Source organism: Hipposideros armiger, unplaced genomic scaffold (genome assembly GCF_001890085.2).
Source record: "Hipposideros armiger isolate ML-2016 unplaced genomic scaffold, ASM189008v1 scaffold_997, whole genome shotgun sequence".
NCBI lineage: Eukaryota > Metazoa > Chordata > Mammalia > Chiroptera > Hipposideridae > Hipposideros > Hipposideros armiger.
In genome coordinates this window covers 9953-33871 of record NW_017732347.1, presented here as the reverse complement: position 1 = coordinate 33871, position 23919 = coordinate 9953, and the positions used below count along the sequence as shown (strand labels likewise).

At 50.9% G+C, this 23919-nt stretch overlaps 1 protein-coding gene across 1 annotated transcript; it reads right to left on the bottom strand.

Moving 5' to 3' along the window:
- Window positions 1-175: 175 nt before the first annotated feature.
- SACK1A (scaffolding CK1 anchoring protein A) lies at window positions 176-17907 on the bottom strand. Its single transcript, XM_019631390.1, has 4 exons — window positions 17296-17907; window positions 8075-8242; window positions 6294-6418; window positions 176-2753 (listed from the first exon to the last, which is right to left on the bottom strand). Exons 1-4 carry the CDS (start codon window positions 17773-17775, stop codon window positions 2219-2221), a joined length of 1308 nt encoding a protein of 435 aa, XP_019486935.1. The 5' UTR covers window positions 17776-17907; the 3' UTR covers window positions 176-2218.
- Window positions 17908-23919: the final 6012 nt, after the last annotated feature.

The following is a 23919-nucleotide window of genomic DNA, read 5'->3' as shown; positions in this document are numbered from 1 at the left end:
TGAGGCTGGATCGTGGTGCGATAAGAAACAGCCCCAATCTCAGTGGCTTAAACAACAAAGGTTTATTTTTTTATTTTATTTTTTTATTGGGGAACAGGACCCATCAGCTCCAAGTCAAATAGTTATTCAATCTAGTTGTGGAGGGCATGGGGATCATGGGGATCGAACCGGCAACCTTGGTGTTATGAGCACTATGCTCTAACCAACTGAGCTAACGAGCTGCCCCAAAGGTTTATTTCTTGCTCATGCTACTTGTCCTCTGCAGGTCGGTGGCGTGGGAGTAGGTGGTCCCGCTCACCAGAGTCTCTTAGGAACCCAGACTCCACCTTGAGATGTGCTCCCAGGAGGCCAACTGCACCTACCCGGCTCTTAAAGCTCCTGCCTGGAAGGGGTCCTCAGCACTTCCTCTCACCTTCCATGGGCCACAGCAAACCACACTACCTTCCCAGCAGGCTGGGATCACACGTGACAAGGTGCCCAGAAGAGGAGAAGCAGTATTTGTGAACCCCTAAGACGACCGACCGTAGAGGGGAACTGGGAGCCGGAGGGTTTGTTCCAGCTGCCAGGTCTCCCCTGTCCACCCGGACCGAGCTGGATGCAGGCAGAGGCAGAGCAGGCTTTTGGCGCTCTTGGCACCCCAGCAAGCTTTCCCTTTCCGAAGCCTTCTTGGCAGCCTGTGACATCCGATTTAGAATGCCCTGCAGCCTGGGTCACTCTAACCTCATCCCAGAAGTCCGCAGGAAAACAGCAGCATCAGGACTGGGGTTTAAAAAAACCTTCAGGAACCAAAGGGTTTTTCGTTGTTGGATTTTCAGGAACTAAGGAGGGGAAAAGCGAAGCGAGGACAGGGATGCAATTTAAAAGAAAACAGAAGCAAAGACGCCTCTGTCTTTGCCAGGAGTCCAGGACAGATACCAACAGGGATGGGCTGAGAGGAGATACCCTCTGCAGAGCAGGACTTGGGGTGCTGCATGCTGTCAGGTTCAGAGGCCACTCAGCCCCCCACAGCTAAGGCAAAGCTTCTGAGATGGAAATGGGCAACAGGAAGACATTTGCTGAGATGAGCTGGTGGCACGGGGAGGGCATGGAAACAGGAAGGGGTGTGGGCTTTTCACCTGTTTCTCTCAGGCCTGGGCAGCCTGGATCACAGCTCTCTTCCCAGCTGTCACACCCTTGTTCTTAGGTCTCAGGTTAACTGTTACTTCTCTGGAAAGTGTCCCGACCTCCCTCCTCTGTTCTCCCAAAGTACCCTGTGCCCTCGGGGTCCAGTTCCATTCTAGGAATACAGAGCACACTGCGATCTGAGAATGAATGAATGATGGGGCTTGTGAGGGTTCAGCTTTCCTGCCTCAGGATGTCAACAAGCCAGACAGGCACCTGGGTCTGCAGACAGCTGGCTGCCCCTGGGGGCTGCAAGGTCAACGCTGAACCCCCACTCGTTGCTCAAGACTTCCAGGTCCCAACAATTCAAGCCCCTGGGACCTGCCCAGACTCAGGGACCTCCAGGCCAGCCCAAGGCTCTCGGCAGCAAGCGCCTGAGCTGCTGCGCTGCCGTGTCCAACCATCCCCTAGATGTCTTGCCTTGCCCCATCTCTGGTGGCAACAATTTCAACTGGCCCCACACAATTTACAGAGGCAGGTTCTGGGGCCAACTCCCTAACTCATTGGGCCCAGGGATACCCAGTATTATACCCTTCAGGGAGGAGGAGTTATCCCACCTCCCCTAGAAACATCCAGACTGTTCCCACACCGCCCCCTGAATGTGTGGGGAATGGACTGCTCCTCGGCACTGGGAAACAGGAGTACCTTGGTTACACCAACCCTCTGCCTCTCAGTGCCTCAGTTTACCCATATGTAAAACATGGGCTGTATCTGCCCCTTCTTACATTATAGAGATTCGAGGACTGTTTAAGTGTTGGCTGCTCTTTGGAAGAAAGGGGCTCTATTTTCACAATTTTGTCTTCTAGCTCCCCACCCCCACCCCTTCCTCCCTGGAACCTTCTGGAATGTGTTGCATAGGCCAAACTAGAGAGGGGAACCCAGGAGGGGGGTCTCAGGCCCAGGAACATTCAAATATAGCCAATGATGTTGTCCAAGTGCCTTTAGTTCAAAAGGAACACGAACCTAAGCTGCTAGTCATTGAGGTGGGTGCCTTGGGTCAGAAAACATAGGAATGTGCAGCGCTGGCCCTGAGAGGGCGGCTGGAGGAAGGGACCCTTCAGAAATGAGGGGACACCTGTAGAAAGGGCCTCCAGATGTGGGCTGCCCTGGGCACCAGGCCAAGCTGCTCGAGTTGCAGCCTTACGGGCCTGCTGGCGTTGAAGTTGCTGTAGAGAGTGGACAGGCCATCGTGCGGCCTCGGGGAGAAGTGGGCCTGTGGGGTCAGGGCCCCCCAAAGGCCATAGTAGGGCTGAAACCTGGAGGGCGGAGGTGGGTTTGGGGCCAGGGGACTGCTGGGCCCTGAGGACTTGGACGGACTCTGGTTCTGGGGGTCGCTTCCCGTGGATGGGCTGCTGAAGGGGTTGGAAGACGTATGGTCACTGTGGGAGCAGCTGCTGCCACTGAGACGGCCCGGCGGGGTGCTGCGGCCTGCTCTGGGCTGAAGGGGTGTGACCAGCCTGGGGGACTTCAGGCCCATCACGGGCTTGGAGGAGGCATACAGGTGGCGGAACTCCTCGTCAAACAGCTCCACAGCCTGGCCCGTGAACTTGGAAAGGATGTTCCGATGGACGTGTCCGCAGAGCCAGGTGAAGCTGCGGGGGGGAGGAGAGAGAGTGAGGGGTGGGCACTGCGGGCCATGGCTCCAGGCCTCTGCGACCTTCCTTGGAGGGAAGTGTGGCAAATGGCAAGGCTGGTAGGAAGGGGATAAACATGCCCACTGCCCCTCTGTGCTGGCAGAACCCTTGGAGGGAGGGAGACACGGGCATGCCGCTTTCACAGATGCAAAAACGGCAGCTCAGAGACCCGCAAGTGTCTGCAGGTGAATGATTAAGTTGCCAGAGTGAATCGCTGGCTTCAGGTCAGGGCTCCCTCCTGGTGCTCAGATGACAGCCCCTTACAGGTCCCTGAGGAAGCACAAAGGGGCTGAGGGCAGCTGAGTCCCAGGGTCCGCAACTGTGTGCTCATATGAGTCACCTAGCCACGGGGGCCTCAGTGGCTCCACCTGTGAAATGTGGGACACCTGCCTCTTCTAACCAAATAGGGGCTTGGGGAAGGCAGCTGCAGAAAGTTGGCTGCTCTCTGGAAGGCAGGGGCTGTGTGTGCGTGAAAATTTAAAGGGCATAGTTCCATTTTCAGGCACATGGACCCTGGAGGGTTTGAGGGGAGGGAAAATCCCGGGGAGGGAGAATCCTGTGCCCTTTGGGGGATGGAAAAAGGATACAGAGCGAGCCCACAGGAATGGGGCAGAAGTGTGGTTTGTCTGGATACCCATGAAAGAACACCCTCAAGCAGAGGTCTTGACCCTCCCTCCACTTACAGGTTGTAGGTGAAAACAAAATACTCAAGGCGTTTATGTATTACTTTTTATGATTTGCTGATTTAACCAAATCCCCTTCTATTTCTGATCGAAAACTCCCCCCTTCCCCCCCCCCAAAAAAAAAACCTTGAAAATGCCTGGACAGCACAGAAGACCCACCAAGAGCATCAGGATTGAGATTCCCACCTCCCTCATAATGTGAACGTAGGTGTGGAGAGCAAAGGGGACAGGATGGTCAGAGGGGGACAGGTCACCCTGAGGGACAGACAGCGCCAGGGATGAACAGAAACAGCCCACCAAAGGTCTCAGCTTCCATCCCCCACCCGGCCTGTCTTGCCACCAAAAGGCAGGGCCCAGCCTGCACGGTCCCTGCTCTGTGAGGCAGGGAGGGGCCCACACGAAGATGGAGCAATCCTGGGAAGAACAATGAGCCTCAGTTTAAACCTCATCTCCTTCCAAGGAGCCACCCACGCAGCTCCAGATTCATGAGTAGCTGCTGCTGAGCCTAGGGCCAGCCAGGTGGCAGGGAAGGCGGCAGACACAGGGACAGTGGGACTCCTGGCTACACTTAGACATCAAGAGCCCTGTGTTGTTTGGAATCAGGCTGAATCAGGCCAACAACTGTATGCTTTGCTCAACGAAACAGGTCCAAAGCTGCCCTGGCAACTTTCCAGGCCCCCACGCACCCTGTGTGCCCCTATGCACCCTGCGTTCCCAGCCTCGCGGCCCTTGCGCACCCCCCACATCCTCAGCGAGGCCCAGCAGAATTTGTGTGCCCCCCTAACAAGCACTGCTCAAGGGTTCCCCCACCTAAACCCCTGCAGGCCCATGCATCCTGTGCTTGACTTTTTACACTTCCTTTTATCATCACTCATTATAAGAAATACATTTATTTCTTTATTATTTTATTTATGTATTTATTTCTTAATTAATTAATTAATTAATTAATTTTTAGCTGAGCCATCCTGCCACCTGTTGGCAGCTCAGCAGCAGCTCAGCTCGGGCCAGGAATCTAACCGTTGACCCTGTTGCTCAGAGCTCGCACTCTTGAGTGAACTCTTAACCAACTGAGCCACTCGGCCGGCCCTTGAAATACATTTTATTTTTATTGTTTTGTGGTTTTTTTTTGTCCCTTAAGTACATAGAATTGACTTAATCATAATTTTTGGCTCAAGACCCACTATCATTGGTCCATTCGTGGCCCATTTGAATGTATGGAGCTATTTACTTTATTATTTTAAATACTTCAATAAGCACTGAGAACCTACCACCTAAAATAAAAAGCTAGCATCTTGACAGTAACTGACATCTAACTATATGGTCCCTCCTGCAACCCATTTTTCTGGGTCTCCAAACTTGAGGAAATCATCACCCCAAATCCTGTGTCATCATTCCCATACTTTCTTTTTTCTATAATTAAAAAAAAACGTTTTGTGTATTCTGGAAAGTAAATATTTTTACTTTAGCTGTTTTTAACATGACAATCTTTAGGGATCTTTTTTCACTTAATATTAATTATATTGCTAGTATTTATCCATCTTGTTTCTTGTTGCTGTACCTCATTCATTTTTGACTGCTGTATAATATTCCACTGGTGGCTAGATTATGGCTTATTCATCTACTCTCCCATTGGTAGAAATTTGGGTTACTTCCACCATTTTTGTTTCATGACCAGTGAGTGCTGCTACAAATGTCCTCGTATTTGTCTTCTGTACTGTGAACCAGTTTTCCTTGGAAATATGCCTAGGAGTACAATGACTGGGTTATAAACTATGTGAATATTCAGCTTTAGGAGAAAATGTCAAATCTTTCCAAAGTTACTGTACTGATTTGCGGTCCCAGCAGCAATGTATAAAAGATCCTGTAAATCTAACACTTGGTATTATCAGTCTTTATTTTATTTTATTTTTTCTGGTTGAAAAGGTATAAGATGGTAACTCATTCTAGCCTGGATTTGCCTTTTCTTGATCACTGCTGCTGAACACCTCTTCATACGTTTTCACACTTGTCCCCTCCTGGCTGAATGCACACCATGTCCCTCACCCACGCTCCATTGTGCTATTGTGATTCACAGGAGTGCTTTGTGATTCTTGATACTAATCCTGTCAGGGCATCCTGAAAACCTGCTCCCAATTTATAATCTGACTTTTCATTTTCTCTAAGGTGACTTTCAATGAACCAAGGTTCTCAATTACAATATAAGCAGATTTAGCATAAATAAATAAATATATATATATATTTATACACACACACACACACACACACACACACACACATATATATATATATACATATATATAAATGCATTTTTGTGTTCTGTTTACCACAGAGGGGCATCTGTGTTAAGACACCTAATCCCCATATTACAGATGAGGAAAGTAACACTAAAAAAGAATTGAACTACATATGTTAAATAGGTGAATTATAGCTCAATAAATTTGTTATATTAAAATAATAAAACATCTTGAAAATAAAATGGGGCATGTACACCCCTCCACTCCCAAAACAAATTGCATGGCTTTATAATCATGCCTGAGAAGGCTGAGGATAGAAAAAGAGGATTCTATGTCCTATTGCATTATCAAGGGAAACTGAGGCACCTGGAAGTGCCTCTCTAGCCTGAAGTCCTCCCAGCAAGGGCTCAGATGTCCCCCTGTTTCCAGGCCAGTCCTGCCTCCAGCCTCGTGTATGAGATGAAGCTGCGGCTCCGGGCCAAAGTTGAAGCGTCTTGGGAGCTTCTGGGGAGGAGGGTGTGTGCCTGAGCTGCTCGGCTTTGGCCTCCATGAAACCTCGACAGGTGCAACCCAGTGCTCACCTGTACGACCCAGACAGGACGTATCTCCAGTCCGAGATGATGAACTTCTCCTGGATTTGGCCGGCAAACTTCCTGCCGGATTTGGCGCAGTACACCTCTGCTTCCACACTCCGGATGGAAATGTTCTGTTGGAAGGAAAGTCAAGGTATCGCTCACTGATGATGTGTTTGTAGATATGCATTTGCTTAGGAAAAAGTCTGGAAGGATGTTCATCAAGGCTTGAATAGGGGTTGGTGGGATTATGGGCCATTTAAATGTTTTCCTTGGCTCAGTTTTCCAAATTGTCTTCACTGTCCTGGCATTATTTGAGTAATGGAGATGGTTTTATAGAATTTATAAAACCAGAAAATAGATGAAAGATAAGGGCCCAATGCTCGTGGAGCCTTCAGTCTAAGCTCCCACAGACCATGGAGGTCTGGCAGGCCCAGCCCTGCCTCGTAAGTGGCTTTAATGACACAAGTCCCTGACCCCATGCTGGTCAGAGGGAAGGTTCCGTGAAGCCAGAAGGTGCAGCTTTGTGATGACCTCAATGGACTCTCTGTTGTCTTGCCTACAAAAAGGTGTGTCTACAACCCAAATCATGGCCCTGTTTGCCCCTTTCCTCCCCAGCAGCGCCTGCTGTCCCAGCCCTCAAGCTGGAAGCCTTGGAAGGCTAAAGAAATGAAAGGGCAGGTGAAGCACATGGACCTCAGAGGAAGGGAGCACACTGCTGAGACCCTGAGGTTGCCCACTGACTGCTGGGCAGGATCTGGGAAGAGGATACCCAGTGTCTCCAGCAGCTCCTCTCAGCCTCTCCATAAGCTCTAAGAAGGCAGGAGGGCCACGTCCTTCTGCTTTTGGGGTGAGCAGAGGACGCTCAGTGTAGGCAGTGTGAGCCATGATGGCAAGGCCTGTGCTGACTCGACTCCCTGGCCCTGTCTCGATGGCCTCATGTCAAGGAAGTGCGATCCAAGTAGCATCAGGCAGACCCAGCAATCACAGGGCCTGAGACCCGTAGTGCCCGGAGCTGCCTGGACTCAGCGGCACGCTGGTCAGTGTCGGGGGGAAAGGAAGGAGGAAGGGGGGAGGGCGGGGTCTCCTGGAGGCTGGCCTGCCTGAGCTAGAGGGGAGTCGCCACGGGAACCCTGAGGACCACCCATCAGCTGTTCAGCCAGGCCTGCTCAAGAAAGCCATGGATGCTTTGACACTTGACCTTGAATTAGCTGCTGCCCCAAATTTGACATGACTTAAATGAACCCTTATCTCTAAGTTTCTTTTCTCCTGGCCAGAAGAAGAAAGTCGGTTGTTCGATTAACTCTAAGAGGATCAGCTTCCGGCTGGGGCCGTGGAGTCCTAAATAGTATCAAACAGTTCCTGGATGTAGCCCTGCTGCCTTAAGCACGTCCATGGGGTTTCCCCAGGTGGGAGAACGAAGGCGGATGCAGCAGTCTGCTGCTCACCAGCTGGCCATGGGCCCTTTCCACTTCCCAGCCCCTGTGCATCGAGGGGAGGCCAAAGGGCTGTGAGCGAAAGGGATGAAAATCTCTTCCAGGTCAGGTTCAAAAAAACAGCCTGCGACATCCTTCTGGCCCCTCTCCCTGTCGCTGCTCTCTTAGAGACAAGGCATTCCTTCTGGCATAGCTATAAGATGGAGGATGGCTGCCTGACCTTCCCTGGACTGTGAGCAAGACGTACGCACCTTGACTATGTTAAGCCATTGAGCTGGGGGCACCTGCTACCACGGCACAGCCTATGTTGTTCTAATACAAAGTACCTTTGGGACCCTCATTGGGGGGCCCTACCTTGAGGTGCCTGTCGGAGATCTGGACTTTGTCGCACATCTCCTGGAAGAGCTTCACTCCTCCCTGGTCCAGGAGCACACAGACAAACACGCCACGCTTGTTGGCTGCCTCTAGAACGTCACAGAAGATCTCCACATCTGTGAACTCATCCATCAGGATGGCCAGCACCTGGGCCAGGGCAGAGGGGTCAAATACCAGAGGAGTTAGGGTCAGGCGCTAACTGGTTTCAGCCAAATTGCCTACGTCCCAGTGGGCATGGGAGAGCTGGTCCCACTGGTGCTGTGTGAGAGGGGAAGGGTGGGCTGGGGGAGGGGCTGCCAGGGCAGGGTTCCAGGATAGGAAAGGGAGACCTGGCGTGGAGGCCCCTGCCTCTGTCCTGACCCCACCTCTCCGGCCCCACCGCACCCTCTGGCCCCGTGTTGGAGTGGAGAAGGAAGAGCAAAAAGAGGAAGCAGAGGGGGGAAGAGAGGAGGAGGTGGCTGGGCAGCTTCAGGGGAAAGGGACAGATGTAGTGTCAAGGAGCCTCAGCCACATGGAGCGCAAAGGCACTCTGTGGCCACTGGTTTTCAAATGCTTTTAAGCCGTGGCATCTGTGCCTCAAACAAAATTCCTGTAGAGACCCCACATATAAACTAGACTAGGCTGAGATGTGCCAGTGGGACAAAGGGAGTCCTGCTCAGCTAGCAGTTACTGCATCCCCTTTCGTAACAGAAACTCAGGGAGTGGAGAGCCTTAGATATCCAGCACAGGGGAGAGACACAGGTCTCCCTGCTGGCCAAGCATGCATTCATTCCTCTTCTTCCACCAACGACACCCCAATCTCACTTTAAGAAATCAACGCTTCTCCACAATCAACATGGTCTGGGTGGGGCTACTGCCATACCCTGGATTGGATGTGGGGAAGGCACATCACCAAAGCCAGACCAATGAGAACACTGTATCCCCCACTTGCCACAGAGATTGGCCCAAGGGTGGGCACATGACCTAAAGTGTGCTAATAAGCGTCAGCCCAAGACTACTGCTGGGACTCCTAGGGAAAGGAGGCGTTCTTTCCACTGGGGTTGCTGAGCTAGTAGATTATAAACGACAGCTGCTGGTAGCCATCTTGCCACCATGAGGGGGCAGCCTGCCTGAAAATGACGCCAGCCCTGGGGGAAAGCAGGGCCAAGAGGTGGAGACAGGTTGCCAGCAGCATCATTTGAACATCTGGTTTCAGTCATGCCTGAAGCCAATCCTACTCTTGACTTTTCCACTGTGGATGTCAATGCATGTTCCTCTTCTTAAGCTTACTTGGGGTTACTTTTTGTGACATTGTAATTTATAATAAGAAGCATATAATTGGTCTTTGTCCTGTTTCTGGCACCAAACTCAGAAAACCCTTGGACTTTTCTAAGTGAGGAGAGCAATAAAAGTGTCTTTTGTTATGTTAATGAGATGACTTCTAGACCAAACCTAAGGATGGGGTCTGGTTGCCAGGAGAACTAACTCTGTGATTAGAAGGTTAGAACTTTTAGTCCCTTGGCCCCTGGGAAACTTTCAGTTCCCTGGCCCTGGGGACGGGAAAGGGGCTGGAGGTTGGGTCAATCAATGGCCAATGATGTAATCAACCATTCCGATGTAATGAAGCCCCCATAAAAACCCAAAAGGATGGGTTTGGAGAGCTTCCAAGCAAAGAATTGGAAAGACTGGTGTGCTTAGAGAGGCATGGAAGCTCAGAGCCCTTTCCTCATACCTTGCCCTGTGCATCTTTTCCATCTGGCTCTTCCTGAGTGGTATCCTTTGATAATAAACTGGTAATCCAGTAAGTAAAATATTTCTCGGAGTCTATGAGCTACTCTAGCAAATTAATCGAACCTAAGGAGAGGATTGTTAGAATCTTCAATCTGTAGCTGGTTGGTCAGAAACACAGGTGTCAACCTGGGCTTTCATTGGTGTGAGTTCAATTGCAGAACACCCAGCTGGTGTGAGGAAAACTCCCACTCAGCAGAATCAGAGCAGCATTAGACTTTTTTGTCACCCAATGAAGAGTCCTCCTTAATACCAAAATTGTAGTATATTGACAAGTAGATTATTATGATAATTATAATGGTTACATAGAAACTATAAGATCCGGTGAAGTGTTACAGTAAGACTTGCAATATAATATGAGCTCAACAAATATGTACTTAAAATTAATGGATTAAGTGAAAAAAGAAAACAGCACAAAATGGTGGTATGTCCACTATGACTGCCTGTGAGGGAAAGTGGTGTGCAGATAGACATGCACAAAGCCCCAACTAGCAGTCATGTTTGGTGGGGGTCTGTGGTCATTTTTTTTCTTCAACAGTACCAGTAGTAATAATGTTCCACCATTCACAGAGACAGGTGAAGGAGACAGCTGGTACCCACTTGGGGCTGACTTTCTTCTCAGTTGATATGGGTGTCTGGACAGGGGAGGGAAGTGCTGATAAATTATTCACCCTGAGCCAAAAGTCAGAAAAGATGTTCTAGGGCCAGCTTGGGACTCCAGCTCTGAGCAGCAGGGCCCCAGTTCGGATCCCACATGAGGGCCAGTGACACTGCCCTCTACAGCTAAAACGGTGAACAACAGCTCGACCTGGAGCTGGGCTGCCGTGAGTCGCCGGCGACGGTACGGCTGCAGTGAAACTGCAGTGGGCTGCCATAAGCTACCGTGTGTGGCCGGCAGCCAGCGTGAGCAGCCGGCAGCTGATGTGAGCTGCCAAGAGCTGTGGTGAGCGGCCGTCCAGAGGCCGGCGACCGATCTGCCTCACCTGGGAAGAGCGCAATGATGATACCAACGTGGGTCAGTGAAGCAACGTCCTCCACAACTAGACTGAAGAACAAAAGGACAGCAACTTGTCTGTTCCCCCTCCCCCGATTCCCCAATAAAATCTTTAAAAAAAAAAAAAGAAAGAAAAGATGTTCTAATCATGAGACCCGTGATCCTTTAGAACCATGCCCTGGTATCACACGATTAAGTGTCCACGTTTAAGCTTATAGCACCAATAACCCTGAGGTCCTCTCTGCTGAAAAATAAATGCCTCCTCCTCTAAGGTACTGACAAAAGAGACAATTCTCTCTCCCCAGGAGGTCAGTAAATCCTCCCAGTTGCTTTCCAGTGAGTCCTTGTTTCCCTGAGATAAGGCTGGTGAGCAGGTGACCAAGTGACAGAGAAGGGGTCAGGTTTTCAAATAACCCAATGTCCGGATTTCAGGAATGCTTGCAAATACAGGCTCAGCAGGCCTCATTCTATTTTGCCCCCTGCTGGGTTTGTCTCCCAGCTGGATTGCTTCAAGGCCAGTAACTTCTTCAGTCCCCTGCATAGGCGTGCTACCTTACAGAGTGTAGTAGGTTGAATGATGATGTCCTAAAAGATATGTCCACATCCTAACCACCAGAAGCCATGGATGTGACCTCATTTGGATAAAGGACCTTTGCAGATGTAATTGAGACTCTCAAGATGAGATCATCCCGGATGACCCCTTGAACTCTAAATCCAATGACAAGTGTCTTTATGAAAGATACCCAGAGGAATGATAGCGAGAGCAGGATAAGGCAATGGAAAGATGGAAGCAGAGACTGGAGTTAGGCAGCCACAAGCCAAAAAAAGGCCTGGAGTCACCAGAAGCAGGGAGAGGAAAGAATAATCCTCCTCCAGCGACGTCAGAGGGGAGCATGGCCCAGCTGACATCTTAAGTTTGGACTTCTGGTCTCCAGAACTGTGGAAGAAAAGATTTCTGTTGATACAAACCACCAAATGTGTGATAACTTGTTACAGCTCTTTGAAACTGACACAGAGGGGTAACCGATAATCCAGGTCTACTGGGAGTTTGGGAACTTTGGCTCCAGTCTCGGGGCTACTGGAGAGTAGCTGAGTGCCTTTGAAGAAGTCACCTACCCTCTCTGAGCCTCAGTTTCTTTACCTATAAAACACTGCACAATAATAGAGCATTAGCCATCATGCACGGTGGGCCTGACTGTTTAAGCCCAGATGCTATAAATGTAAGCATGTGCAAGAGTAAATGTTGTTATTCTAGTGTGTAGTTAAAATACGACTATGATTTTTATAGGCACTGCTCATAAGCAAGTGTGGATAATGTTAGGTAGGATAACACCATGCAAAAACGTTGTTTTAATCCAGGTTACGGAAGAGGATTAAAATTAGTGCCCACACCTCTATGGGCATAAAACAGAAAGAGTGAGGTTCTCGTTATGGCCAGTCAGATGGCCCAGCACAGAGAGGTGGGGCTGGCTGCGAAGGAAAAGGAAGCGTTTTCCATGATACCTTCCTTGCTCAAGAAGGAAGTTGGCCTGGAAACATAGCCTAGCAGGTTGGCTCTGAGAACCTGGAGTATCAGTGAGACACAGGAGCCCCAATCCTGCGGGGATCTCAAATCCTGGCCAAGGATCTCTAGCTACCTGCCAGGTGGATGTGAGTCCTTCATGGGCTGGAAATCCTGCTGCTTCAGGAAGGGCAGGGGGTGAAGAGGGAATGGGATTTGGGCCCGTTGGGGGCAGGTGTTGGGAGCACTTGGCACCCCAACACCCACTCTGTGCTTCTATCTCTACCCTTTCTCTTCCCCTATGCACTGATGTTCCTGTTTCTGAGCTTGCTTTGAACAGATGAGTGTAATTACAGCAGCAACGATCTGTTAAGCACTTACTCTCAGCCATAAGTTCACCTCCTGTAACCTTCACGGCACTGTTACCCAGCCTTCCCAGGTGGGGAGCCGGAGGTGCAGAGAAGTTAAGTAACTTCCCAAAAGCCACATGGCTAGAACCCAGGGAAGATGTCCCAGGCCCCAACTCAGAGCCATGCCCCCACTCATTCTACTTCAGGCCTAGGAAAAGGACTCCATTGTCTGTCTGTTTTCATTGGATACAGCCTGAGGGACAAAGTGCCTCCTTAGTATGTGGGTCAGGGATGGGCCAGGGAAGGAAAGTCAAGCTTTGGGGGACCCCAGAGCAGAGCTCCCAGAGAACGTGGACAGAGAAAAGGAAGAAGGCCCAGGTGGACCTCCATCAGCACCGCTCTGCTGACCACAGTGATGTGGCCAATAGCCCTTGAAAAGGCAGCTGTGGGCTAGCCCACCAGGGACCACCCACGTCCAACCACAGGCCCCCACCTGCTTGTGTTGCCCCTGGCTGTGCCAGGTGCTCCCCTGGTACTCCCCGCCCCCACAGCCCAATCTGGAGCAGTGATAATATGCCAGTACTGTGCCACAGCCAGGACACCCAGAGCGGGGAGCAACTTACTCTAAGGAACTCCATTGAAAGGGCCTATCACAGATCCTAGGAGGATGGTGGGGATATGGAGCACCGAGCTGGACCCCCCACCCTGGCGAAACTTGGGCTCCCATGCCTGTTAGGAGTGCCCTGTTGCCCTGGCAGGGACCCCCACATGCCTGGGGAGCTGGATTTCTCTCTCCCAGCTCTGGCCCTTTCCTCAGTGGCCCTTGTCAGAGGAATGACTCTTGTCCTGACCTGAGGCCCCAGCAGTGTTCTCGGCCCTGGAATCCTGGTTCTCAGGTGTGGGGAGGAGGGCCCTCTCATCAGCTCCTTTCAGGAGTTTGCACAGTTTATGTTCAGGTGGCTTCACTCTGTCCTGACCCTAGACCTTCCTTCCTTGTCCCCTTGCCCACTGGCCTTGCAATGAGCCAGTGACCTGTAGGGGGGGCAGAGGCTTGGCCTGTAAGTTGGTCCTTGGCACCTGGCTCCTCTGTTAGCCCCTGTCCACCCACCCAGCCTCCTAGAGAGCTGGGGAGAGTTTTCTCTTTTCAATGAATCTGTATTACTTGTCGAGAGAAAGACAGACAGGCAGAGATAGAGGGGGTCCAGCAAGGAGAGGGGGCTTGCCTGCTAAAGTTCTCCAACTTTCTGGTCTCAGGACTCCTTTCCATTCTTAAAAATTATTGAGGATTCCAGAGAGCTTCCATCTCTATGGATTGTGACTATTGGTATTTGTCATATTAGAAACTGAGGAAACTTTAAAATGTTTATCAGTTATTTTAAAATAACTAATATTGTTACTTAAAACAATATTAAGCTCATTACACGTTAACCTAAATAACCGTTTTAATGAAAAGTAGCTATATTTTCCAAAACAACAGAATGTTGTGAGCACAGTGACATTGTTTTACAGTTTTTTGCAAATCTCCGAGGTGTCTGGCTTACCAGAAGGCAGCTGGCTTTTCATGTCTGCTTCTGCAGCAATCTGTTGGGATATGTTGTTTGGTGGAAGTGTATGAAGATAACCTGGCCTCACACAGATGAGGGTTAAAAAGGGCAGGACCTCACAGTCCCCTTGAAAATGGCACAGCATCCGGAGCCACACGTGGTTGATGTATTAACCACGGTTTGGTTGTCTGTATTTTTCTGATGCTTTGGCATCTCAGAGCTGGCCGTTCCTAGAGATAGCAAACACCTTGCCTAAGAGCACGCCTCTGATACACAAACCGAGCCATCCAGAGCCATACCCCAACCACCTCCCTTATCTAACTCACACATCCACCCAATAGTCCCCCTGCCCTAATCACCCAGGGCCAGGTCCTGGACAACTGGAGACCAGCTATAGCCCAGAGCCTGCCAAAATGACTCAAACTAGCCAGCCCTAAACTGCTCGCCCTGCCTTGCCCTATCTTCCCTGCAAAATCACAATAAGGCTTGTGCCCGTGCGTTCCTCTTGCTCCTTCTGTGTCCTGAGCAACCTCGGTGCTCCCTGCGTGGCCCTGCATGGATAGCATCTATGCCTTCTGCCTCTAGGGAACTGAGGAAAAACTTCTTCCTTCATGACAATCATTTCCATGTCTATGTGGCTTACACCTGGTTAAAACAAATCCCAGGCACAACTAAGAACAGAGAACTGTTGCTCACTCTTTGACCCAAAGTATAAGGCACAGCTGCTCCTAGCCTCCGATCCTTACCCCGACCCTCACACTCCACATGAACAAACTCTGTCTCACCAGATAGATGACCGTGTCTCCCCAACCCCTGGACACCCCAAGCCCTCTCACACCTCCAGAACTTTGTGCCTAACGCTCCCTGAGCCTGGAAGTCTTTTCCCTCATCTCTTTGCCTGGAAAATTCTTACTCAGCCTTTGAGACTCACCTCTTCCGTGAAGCCTACCTCAGTCACCCTCCCTATGCTCCCAGGCACAGAGGGTTGCTCAAACCCGGGGCTGCCATCCACCAGGGTTCCCCTCTCCTCGCCTCTCCTCTGCTCTCCCCTTCCCTCCCTTCCCCTGCCCTCCCCTCCCCCAGGCAGCTAGCAGGGAGCTCCCCCAAGGGAAGGGAGCCCCTTGCTCTGCTCTGCTGTCCTAGCTTGACTGACAGAATTTTAGGCACCATGACTGGCATTTGGTCAGGAGTCCTCCCAATGCCCTGGAGTCACAGGCCATCAGTGTCTGCCTGCTGTCAACTGCAGCTCTTACCCCAGGTGCACAAAATGGCTATTTAGCAAAGGGCTATGGGTATTCCTTCCACCCTCCAGAAGCTCAAAGGGGCGAGAATGAACCCCAAGGATAAAAATTTGTCAGCTGTAAAGATTCTCCCTCTCTCTCTCTCTCTCTCTCTCTCTCTCTCTCTCTCTCCCTCCCTCCCTCCCTCCCTCTTTCTCTCATCACTACAATGTTAAATTTTGGTTACATTTAAAAGAACTCAAATAAGACCAAGTTGACATGTAAGCTCATTTTTTTCCTGGGTTCCCAGTTTCTTGACGGAATCTCCTCCCAAGTTCAATACTGCATGAAATCTTATGGCTCCAGAAAAAGCCAGCACGAGTGGTGAGGCTACGTGTGGAAAGCGGGGGGATAGGGAGTCGAGTTCTGGGAAATTAAGTGGAAGGTAAGAACGGGTGGAGCGGAACGGGTGGAGTATGCTTTTCATGTCGCGGGGCTGCTTCGGAGTGGCGTTTCATGTTTCCATGATAGGGCAGCAACAGGAATTGACAGACGGGCCCAGGCAGGAAGCCAGGAGTGTGGGCACTGCCCGGGGCTGGCTGCACAACCAAGGCAAGTCCCTTAGCCTCCCTGGTCTCAGAGTCCACGCTGGACTAAGGTCCCTTCCAGCTCTGAGGGCCTGTTTCTAAGTGTGTAGCTCTGGTATCCCTGTGTGTTCAGTTCAGTGTGCTCCTGAGGGGTGGGGACCACTGGTGTCAGGGAGATTCTCAGCTGCAGCTGCCGCTCTCAGTGTGAGTGACACTCCCCAGAAAGAAGCCAGGTTTGGGCTTGTGAAACATGCTTCCCTGACTGAGGCCCTCTCCTTCCCCTACTCCCTAGCGAGGCCTCTTCTCTTGCCTCTGTGGCCCTCAGGCCTGCTGATGTCTTTTCTTTCACCAACACAGCGTGTTACGAGTTTAGAACACAAATCAGAAGATTTCACCTATAATCAGAATTCCCTGCTCCTCTCAGCAGGTAGGAAGGCCTGGCTCTGTTGGCACTGAGTTGTGGGCCACCTCTGGGTGGGCCTCCTTTGCCAGTCCCCACCACAACCTCTCGTCCCAGGTCCTCATGAACTTCACCCATTTGGTGGCCTGTCAGGCCTTTGCAGGCAGAGTTTGTGATATCTCTCATGCGTGCACACGTACACACGAAGGCTCAGGGATGGCTTCTCCCACACAGATGCTGAGGGGGCTGGATCTCCAGCCACAGGCTATCCATGGAAGTAGGCTGTGGTCCTGTCTCTGTTTAGGGCCTTCCATGGCTCCCAACTGCTCCCAGAGGAAGAGCAAACTCCTTAGCATGGCTCACCACCTCTCCAGTTCCTCTCCCACCTCCTGCCACTCAATACTGAGTGACCTGCAGACCCTGCGTAGACTGGCCTCCACAAGTGACTGTGCAGTGCCTGAATCCAGCTGGTGGTCAGGCAGAAGATGGATGGAGTAGGCAGCAGGGAAGGGACCAGGTTAGATTGGAAATATAGAAAAGTGTCTACAGCAGTGTAGAAACTGGACGATTGGGGACCAAGATGGAAGAGGAGGGCCAGGCAGAAAGCTAGCAGGAGTCCTGGTGATGTATGGTGGTGGCTGGGACCTAGACTACGACACATGGGATCAGGAAGTCGGTAACCCAGGGCAAGGCAGAGAGTGACATCCCTGAATCCATCTTAAACCCCAGTCATCTGGACTCTGTCCCTCAGAGCAGGACGTACCCCACTCTTCCTCCTCTACCAGCCCCTGTTCCTCCCACCTGTGGCCCAAAAGACACAGGCTCCGCCATCACTACCTGGCTGGTCCGGGAGATGCAGCGGCGAATAAGGTCTCTGATGTTGTTGTGCTTGTCTGTCTGGAAGTACACGGTGGCACTGGACGTTTCCTTCAGGTAGGGCTTCTCGGCCGAGGCCCAGGTGTGCAGCAGGGTGGGCTCGCTGTGCTCCGAGGCCACAGGGAAGTAGGTACCTGACTGCAGGGAGCAGGAGTCGAGTGCCTTGGTTCCTGCCTCGGCCCCTCCTGGGGTCTCTGGAGCACAGCGGGGCTCCTTGGCCTGGGCCTGGATGTACTGGGCCTCCACCGAGGATAAAAAGTCCACCTCTCCTTCTTGGCTGAGTGCCTGCCAGTAGGCCTCGGGCCCCCCATCCAACAGGGCATCTGTGGCCACCCGAACACTCTCATTGTCGCTGAAGTCAGTCCTGGCTGGCCGGATCCACGGCCTCTTGACATCTTCCAGGCGTTTCCAGATCTTGCCCGTATGCCTTGACCGGCTCATGCTGTCCTGTCCCTGAGTCCTGGAGGGGAGGCTGGCACTTCAGCTGTTCTTGATGTCAGAGGCAAGCAGGCCACGCCACTGAGGAGGAGGGGAGTTCCCGGCACTCTCGGGAAGCACCCAGCATCCAGGACAACCTGCCACCCCTCGCACCCGCTCCAAGGAAGTGATTTCCCGCTGTCCTGAGCAATGCTTCGCAGAGATCATCAACTGCAGCTAGGGGTTGGCCTATCTCTGAGTGACTACCTGCCCTGCCCACAGGCCAGGAGGGCTGGCTCAATCAGGCCTTGGCACACTCAGCCTTGGGAGATTTCCTCTCCTCCCAGCAGCAGCGGGAGGCCAGGGTGAGCCAGTTTCCCGCTTGCCTGTTGCACAACTGTCCCCCAGACCCTCAGGGCTCTGTTACAAAGCAGGCAGGCTGTTTCAGCAGCATCATCCCCCAAGTCTCAGGGTTCCCCTCCTGTGCTCTTTAGTTGCAGCGCTGATTGCTTCAAAGCCCAGAATTTCCCTGTGGGGGACGGTGCTGCCCCTGAGCTCCGCCTTCCCACCGTGTGAGCAGGGCAGCTGGAATCAGGCCAGGTGCTCCTCCTTTCTCTGGGTAACACCCAAGCTCCCAGACCTCCCCGTCCTCTGAGAAAGCTCTTCTCTCCTCTCTCTCTCTCTCTCTCTCTCTCTCTCTCTCTCTCTCTCTCTCTCTCGTGTTGTGATTGTCATAGTTGTGTTTGTACAGAGCCCCCAGAGAGGTGACAGCTCTGGGGCCAGCACTGGTCTGGTGGAAGAGGCAGCTTGAAATAACGTCCTGAGAAGACTGTGTGGCTGCGTCTGGGCCCTCGGATCAGTGGGATCTGTCTGTCTCGAGTGTTTGAAGTATAGGAATCCCCAAGGGAGAAGCCACATTGTTCTTTCCAGGTCAGGTCATGGTCAATTCTGTCAGTGAAATGCAATATCTGGAGTCCTGACTGTCTTTGATTGGCTTCTGCCAGGAACTCACTCTGAGACTAGGATTCAAGCGCAGTTGTCCCTCAGTATCCATGGGGACTTGGTTCCAGGACCCCCGTGGATACCAAATCCTAGGATGCCCCAGTCCCTTATATAAAATGGCACAGTCTTTGCATATAACCTACTCACATCCTCCCGTATACTTTAAATCATCTCTAGATTACTTGTAATACCTAACAATGTAAATGCTATACAAATATTATTAGTTGTTATCCTGTATTGTTTAGGGAACAATGACAAGAAAAAAGTCTGTACATGTTCAATACAGACACATCCATCATAGGCCTAACTACATAGTTAGTGCATGTCAGCAACAACATAACTTTATTTTCTTAAATCTTTTATTCTTGATTGGTTGAATTCATGGATGCAGAACACACAGATGTGGAATCCGTGAATACAGAGGGCCAACTGTACAAGTAGCTAGTTGGGAGGCGATCCCAAGAAGCACTGGTAAGCGAGGGGAGAGAGAGATGGGAAGGGAAGGGAGCCACAGTTGGGTCTGATCAGGAGCAGGTTACCGTTGTGAACATCTGTGGGAGCACCTGGCATTCAGTCCCACCAGGACCCCTGGGAGATGGCATAGAACACACCTCAGATTATTCTTACCCAATGGGTGAGAAAGCTGCGGAATTTATCTGCCAGCCTCCACTTGTCATTGGTTCGAGGAATACTCCTGGGGTCACATCCATTCCCCAGCACTGCTGGCCTGCCCCACGTGCTCACAAAACCTTTGGGCAGAGTCGCAGGTGTGTACAGCGAGCGGGAGTGGTGAGTGCCAACGGAATAAAAGCAGGGCCCTGCCAATATATCTGCTAAGAGAACTATGCCAGAAACCTAGGATTGGGTGGCCTTCCAATACCTAGTACAGTAGGAGCCAGATGTCTCTCTGTGGCATATCTACTCTTTGGAGAAAAATTGCTAGAAGCATCTGTAACTCCACGGAAGCTGTGGCCCAGGTGGCTCAGTCCAGCGGTAGAGTAGTATTGTTTTTTGAAGCACAGACCAAAGAAGAGAAAAGGAGTTTAAGAGGAATTTCTTCTCCTCTTTTGAAGGACAAGTGAAGGAATCCAACGCACGACCTTGGGCAACCCTCCCTCTATCCTGTGTTTCCTCCTCCCCATAATCCTTGAAACCTTGAAGACGGGAGACCTAATAAACTGCCTTTCCCTATTTCTCCCTTGGCACCATGCCAAGATTCTAGTAGAAGCCTTTAGAATAGACAGCAAATACACCTTATGTGGGCAGTCACGCCAAATTGCCCCCATTCCTGCTCTCCTGGCAGACATTACCAGTTGATCACAGAACTCTTTCCCCAAGAGCATTGTCTCACTGCTCCTTATATAAGGCTCAAAGAGAAATCCTGACTTGGAAGGAATCTTGGTTGCACTGCAAGTGCTCCAGTTTACTGATGAGTAAATTATAGCCCAGAAAGGGGAAGTGACTGTCTTCAAAGTCTCACAAAGATGGCCAGTGATTGTCATCAGCATTGTCCCTCGTCTCCTCTCCTCCGCAGCCCCATCCTGTGAAATGTCATCCTTCTTGCCAGATCCACTGGCTGAAATAACAAATTATCCCACCTAGGACTGCACTTCTGAACCAGGGAATGCTGGCCAACTGTTGAGCCACACCTTCATACATTGAGAAATCCGTATCCAAGCGCCCTGAGTTACAGGCACTGTGAGCTACCGAAGACGTACCATCTTCCTTCCTGTGGCCTGAAGTCTCTCCTGCTCATGAGGACACTGACAAGAATGAGAAGAGGGGCTCCTATTAGCAAATGCGAGGTGTTGGAGCTTCCTGAGAATTCCATTTATCTAGGGCGATTGTTCTCAACTGGGGGCACGTTTGACTCCCCACCCAGGGGGCATCTGGCAATGTCTGGAGACATTTTTGGTTGTCACAACTGGGGGTGGGTGATGCTACTGGCATCAAGTGGGGATAAGCCAAGGATGCTGTTACATCCCACGATGCATGAGACAGCCCCCACAATGTAGAACTACTGGCCCCAAATGACAATAGCTCTACGACTGAGGAACCCTGGTCTAGAGCATGGGCCCCCGTGGATGACCGACCCTCGCCCGTGTGGGAGGTCAAGTCCCTTGTCTTTGTTCAGCCTGTCCTCTCAGCAGGAAGTCCTGGCCTCCACCATCACAACTTACTCAAATCTTTCTCAGTCTTCAAGGTCTGTCTCAACTCCCAACTCTGCAAGGGAGCCTGTCTTGACAACTCCCAGGCAGCTGTACTTCCTCCTCTTCTGCCCCTACAAGGTGCTGGTAGATGTCGTCTCAGTCAGCCTGGTACTAGTTCTGGGTGCACTGCCTCATCTCCCCCACTCCGTTTGATTCCTTGAGTGGTACAATGACAAAAATATCCCATGCCTTCGGAATCAGGCACAACTGAATTCAGGTTATGATAATATGTGACCTTGGGTAAGTAACTTCAATGAACTTCGCTTTTCTGTCCACAGCTCACATTTATGGAGCTTGTCCAGTGGACCAGGTGCTATTCTAAGGGCCCTACTCTCATAGCAGCCCTATGAGTCAATGCTATTACCATTTCTGTCTCATGGGTGAAGGAAATTGAAGCACAGAGGTTACCTAACTACCTTGCCCAAGGTCACCTGGCCAGGAAGTCACAGTGCCAGGAGCTACATGCAGTGGTGTGGTCCCAGAGTCCACCTGATAGCCACAGCACTTTCTACCTCTTTCATGGGAAGAACCTCAAAGGGCGTGAGATCTATAGGAGAACGCCTGTGTGGTAAGTGATCCAGCCTTGCCCCATTTCTGCTCCACTGCTTCGCGAAGACAGAGCCAATATTTTTTTTCTGAGCTTTTTACATAGTTGCTAGAGTTAAAACTTCACAACTGAGAAGCCTGTCAGGCACAACCCTAATCAAGTGATTGACGTGACCCTGTGAGGACCAACAACAGGACAAATGGAAAGCTTGGGTCACCTGATAGGACATCATGAGAAGAGGACATCACTTCTGTGAGATTCCTGTGAAAGATGCATAATGTGCATTTTGACTGTTTAAAAAAAATTTTCTTTTTCTTTGCTGATCCCTCAAGGAAGAGACAATCAGGCAAATCCAGACTATGAGACATTCTATAAGACAAGTGGCAGGGAGTTGGGGTAGAGGATGGCATCAGGGACATGGGAGGGAGTGGACAGTTCCATTACATACACACTGCATCCTATCACAGCCCTGCAATGTTTCCATAGATGAGGAAACTGAGGTACAGTGAGCCCAATGACTGAGCCTGGATTGGGCTTGCCTCCAAAGCCTTTGCTCCCCTCTGCACCCAGATTCTGTAATTGCCGTTTAAGTGATAATCTCCCCTCTAGACTGTGAGCAATTTGGGGTGGGAGACAGGCAAGGCATGACTTAGCTTCCCAGCACCCCCAGTGCCTATCTCAGTTTGGGGCTGGAACATAGTAGGTGTTCAATCAATGCTTGTTGGTGACTAGATGGCTAAGAGCTCTGGGGGCAGAGGCCAGCTTACACGGGTCGAATGCATTCACCTAGGATTCCAGAGCTTATCTGGGAGGCAGCCAAGGTCTGAGCGCCTGGGCTGTGGGCCGAGTAACCTGGAGGAACAGGGTGCCTGTTTGATGTGAAAGAGCAGTTGCCACCCTCTCCCTACCACTTCCCTATCAAGGCCTGCAGCAGCATGAAAACTGTACAGCCTCATTACCCAGTGACCTGAAAAGTGCAGTTAAGTTGAAAATCAGTTGGCATAATTAATCAGATGGGTAAACAGCTTCCCGTCAACACCGATCATTCCATTCTGTATGTATGATCAGCTCAGTGCAGGCAGGCACGGAGCTCCAGCAGCTGCTGCTTCTGTTGGCAGGCGAGGGCATAGTGTGGGCAGCGAAACAGGCCAGGGTGTCCAGCCAGGTACCCCCAAACCCCACCCACCCACAGGTCCCTCTACAATTGCTTTTCATGGGAGCATCCTTCCCATGGCCAGCTTTAGTGAGTCCACAGCTTAATTCCCAGGGACCCAAGGCTGCAAAGTCTCTTTGCTCTTTCGAGTTTCCTACTTTAAAGTTCCCAATCTACTCCACAAAATTTCTGACATGCAGTAAAACCATAAGCGCTCCCATTTTGGGGCTAGCAGATTTGCAGAAGCTTTTTAAAATTAAGGTGTAACTTAGATGCAGTAAAATTTACCTGCATTAGTGTACAGCTCTATGAGTTTTGAGAAATGCATACAGCCATGTAACCACCACCTTGATCAAGATACAGACTATTTCCAGCGCTGCAAAAATTTGCCATGTCCTACTGTGCTCAACTGCTCTCCCCACCCCCAACCCCTGGCAACCACTGACCTGTGATCTCTCCCTAAAGTTTTGCCTTGTGTGACTGCCCCCGTGGGGCTAGGAAGGTTAAAGATATCAGATGGTAGAGCAAGGAACATATACGAGTAAATAGCTCATTTCAGGAGCACCTGCGCTTTAACTACTTCGAGATGATTCTTAGGAATTTTATGTAGCTCTGGGTACAGGTCACCAAATGGTCAGAACCTCCTTGTCTCCGTGGTCATCGGGCTGGAGGGGTAACCAGAAGGACTGTCCCTCCAAGTTGGGCTGGGAAGCCCTTCTTCTATAGAAGCCCATTCTGTGTCCTTTCTTTAGAGTTCCTTTCTTCTGAAAATAACTCTATTGTCTTTTGCCTTTTGTTTTGTGACTATTACATGCTCGTTATAAAAAACATTGGGAAAAACAAGCAAAAATATAAAATAAAATACACTACAATGAAAGAAAAAAGCAAACATCTCCCATAGTCACACCACTAGATATCATCATTGTTAACATTTTCTTGGGTGTTGTGGCAACAGCGCAGGTTAGATCCCTTAGGACCCCCTGCAGACCCCCTCTAGCATGCTTTTTGATGGCACCTGGGAAGCTCAAAACTCCTTTTTCTTGGGCCAGCTGAGTGGCACAATGGTTAAGAACTGGCTTGGGACGCCAGAGGGCCCGGTTCGGATCCCACATATGAGGGCCAGTGATGCTGCCCTCCGCAGCTAGGATGCTGAACAACAGCTCAACCTGGAGCTGGGCTGCCCTGAGTCACCAGCGACAGCGTAGGCTGCAGCCCCTGTGGCAGTGGGTTGCCATGGGCTACCGAATGTAGCCAGC

Excerpts from the sequence above, each read along its gene's own strand:
- SACK1A (XM_019631390.1), bottom strand. The coding sequence starts at position 17,775 with ATGAGCCGGTCAAGGCATACGGGCAAGATCTGGAAACGCCTGGAAGAT. Across the intron at positions 8,243-17,295 it reads GCATCTCCCGGACCAGCCAG|GTGCTGGCCATCCTGATGGA; the intron begins GTAGTGATGGCG and ends GCCCTGGCCCAG. Across the intron at positions 6,419-8,074 it reads TCTCCGACAGGCACCTCAAG|AACATTTCCATCCGGAGTGT; the intron begins GTAGGGCCCCCC and ends TCCTTCCAACAG.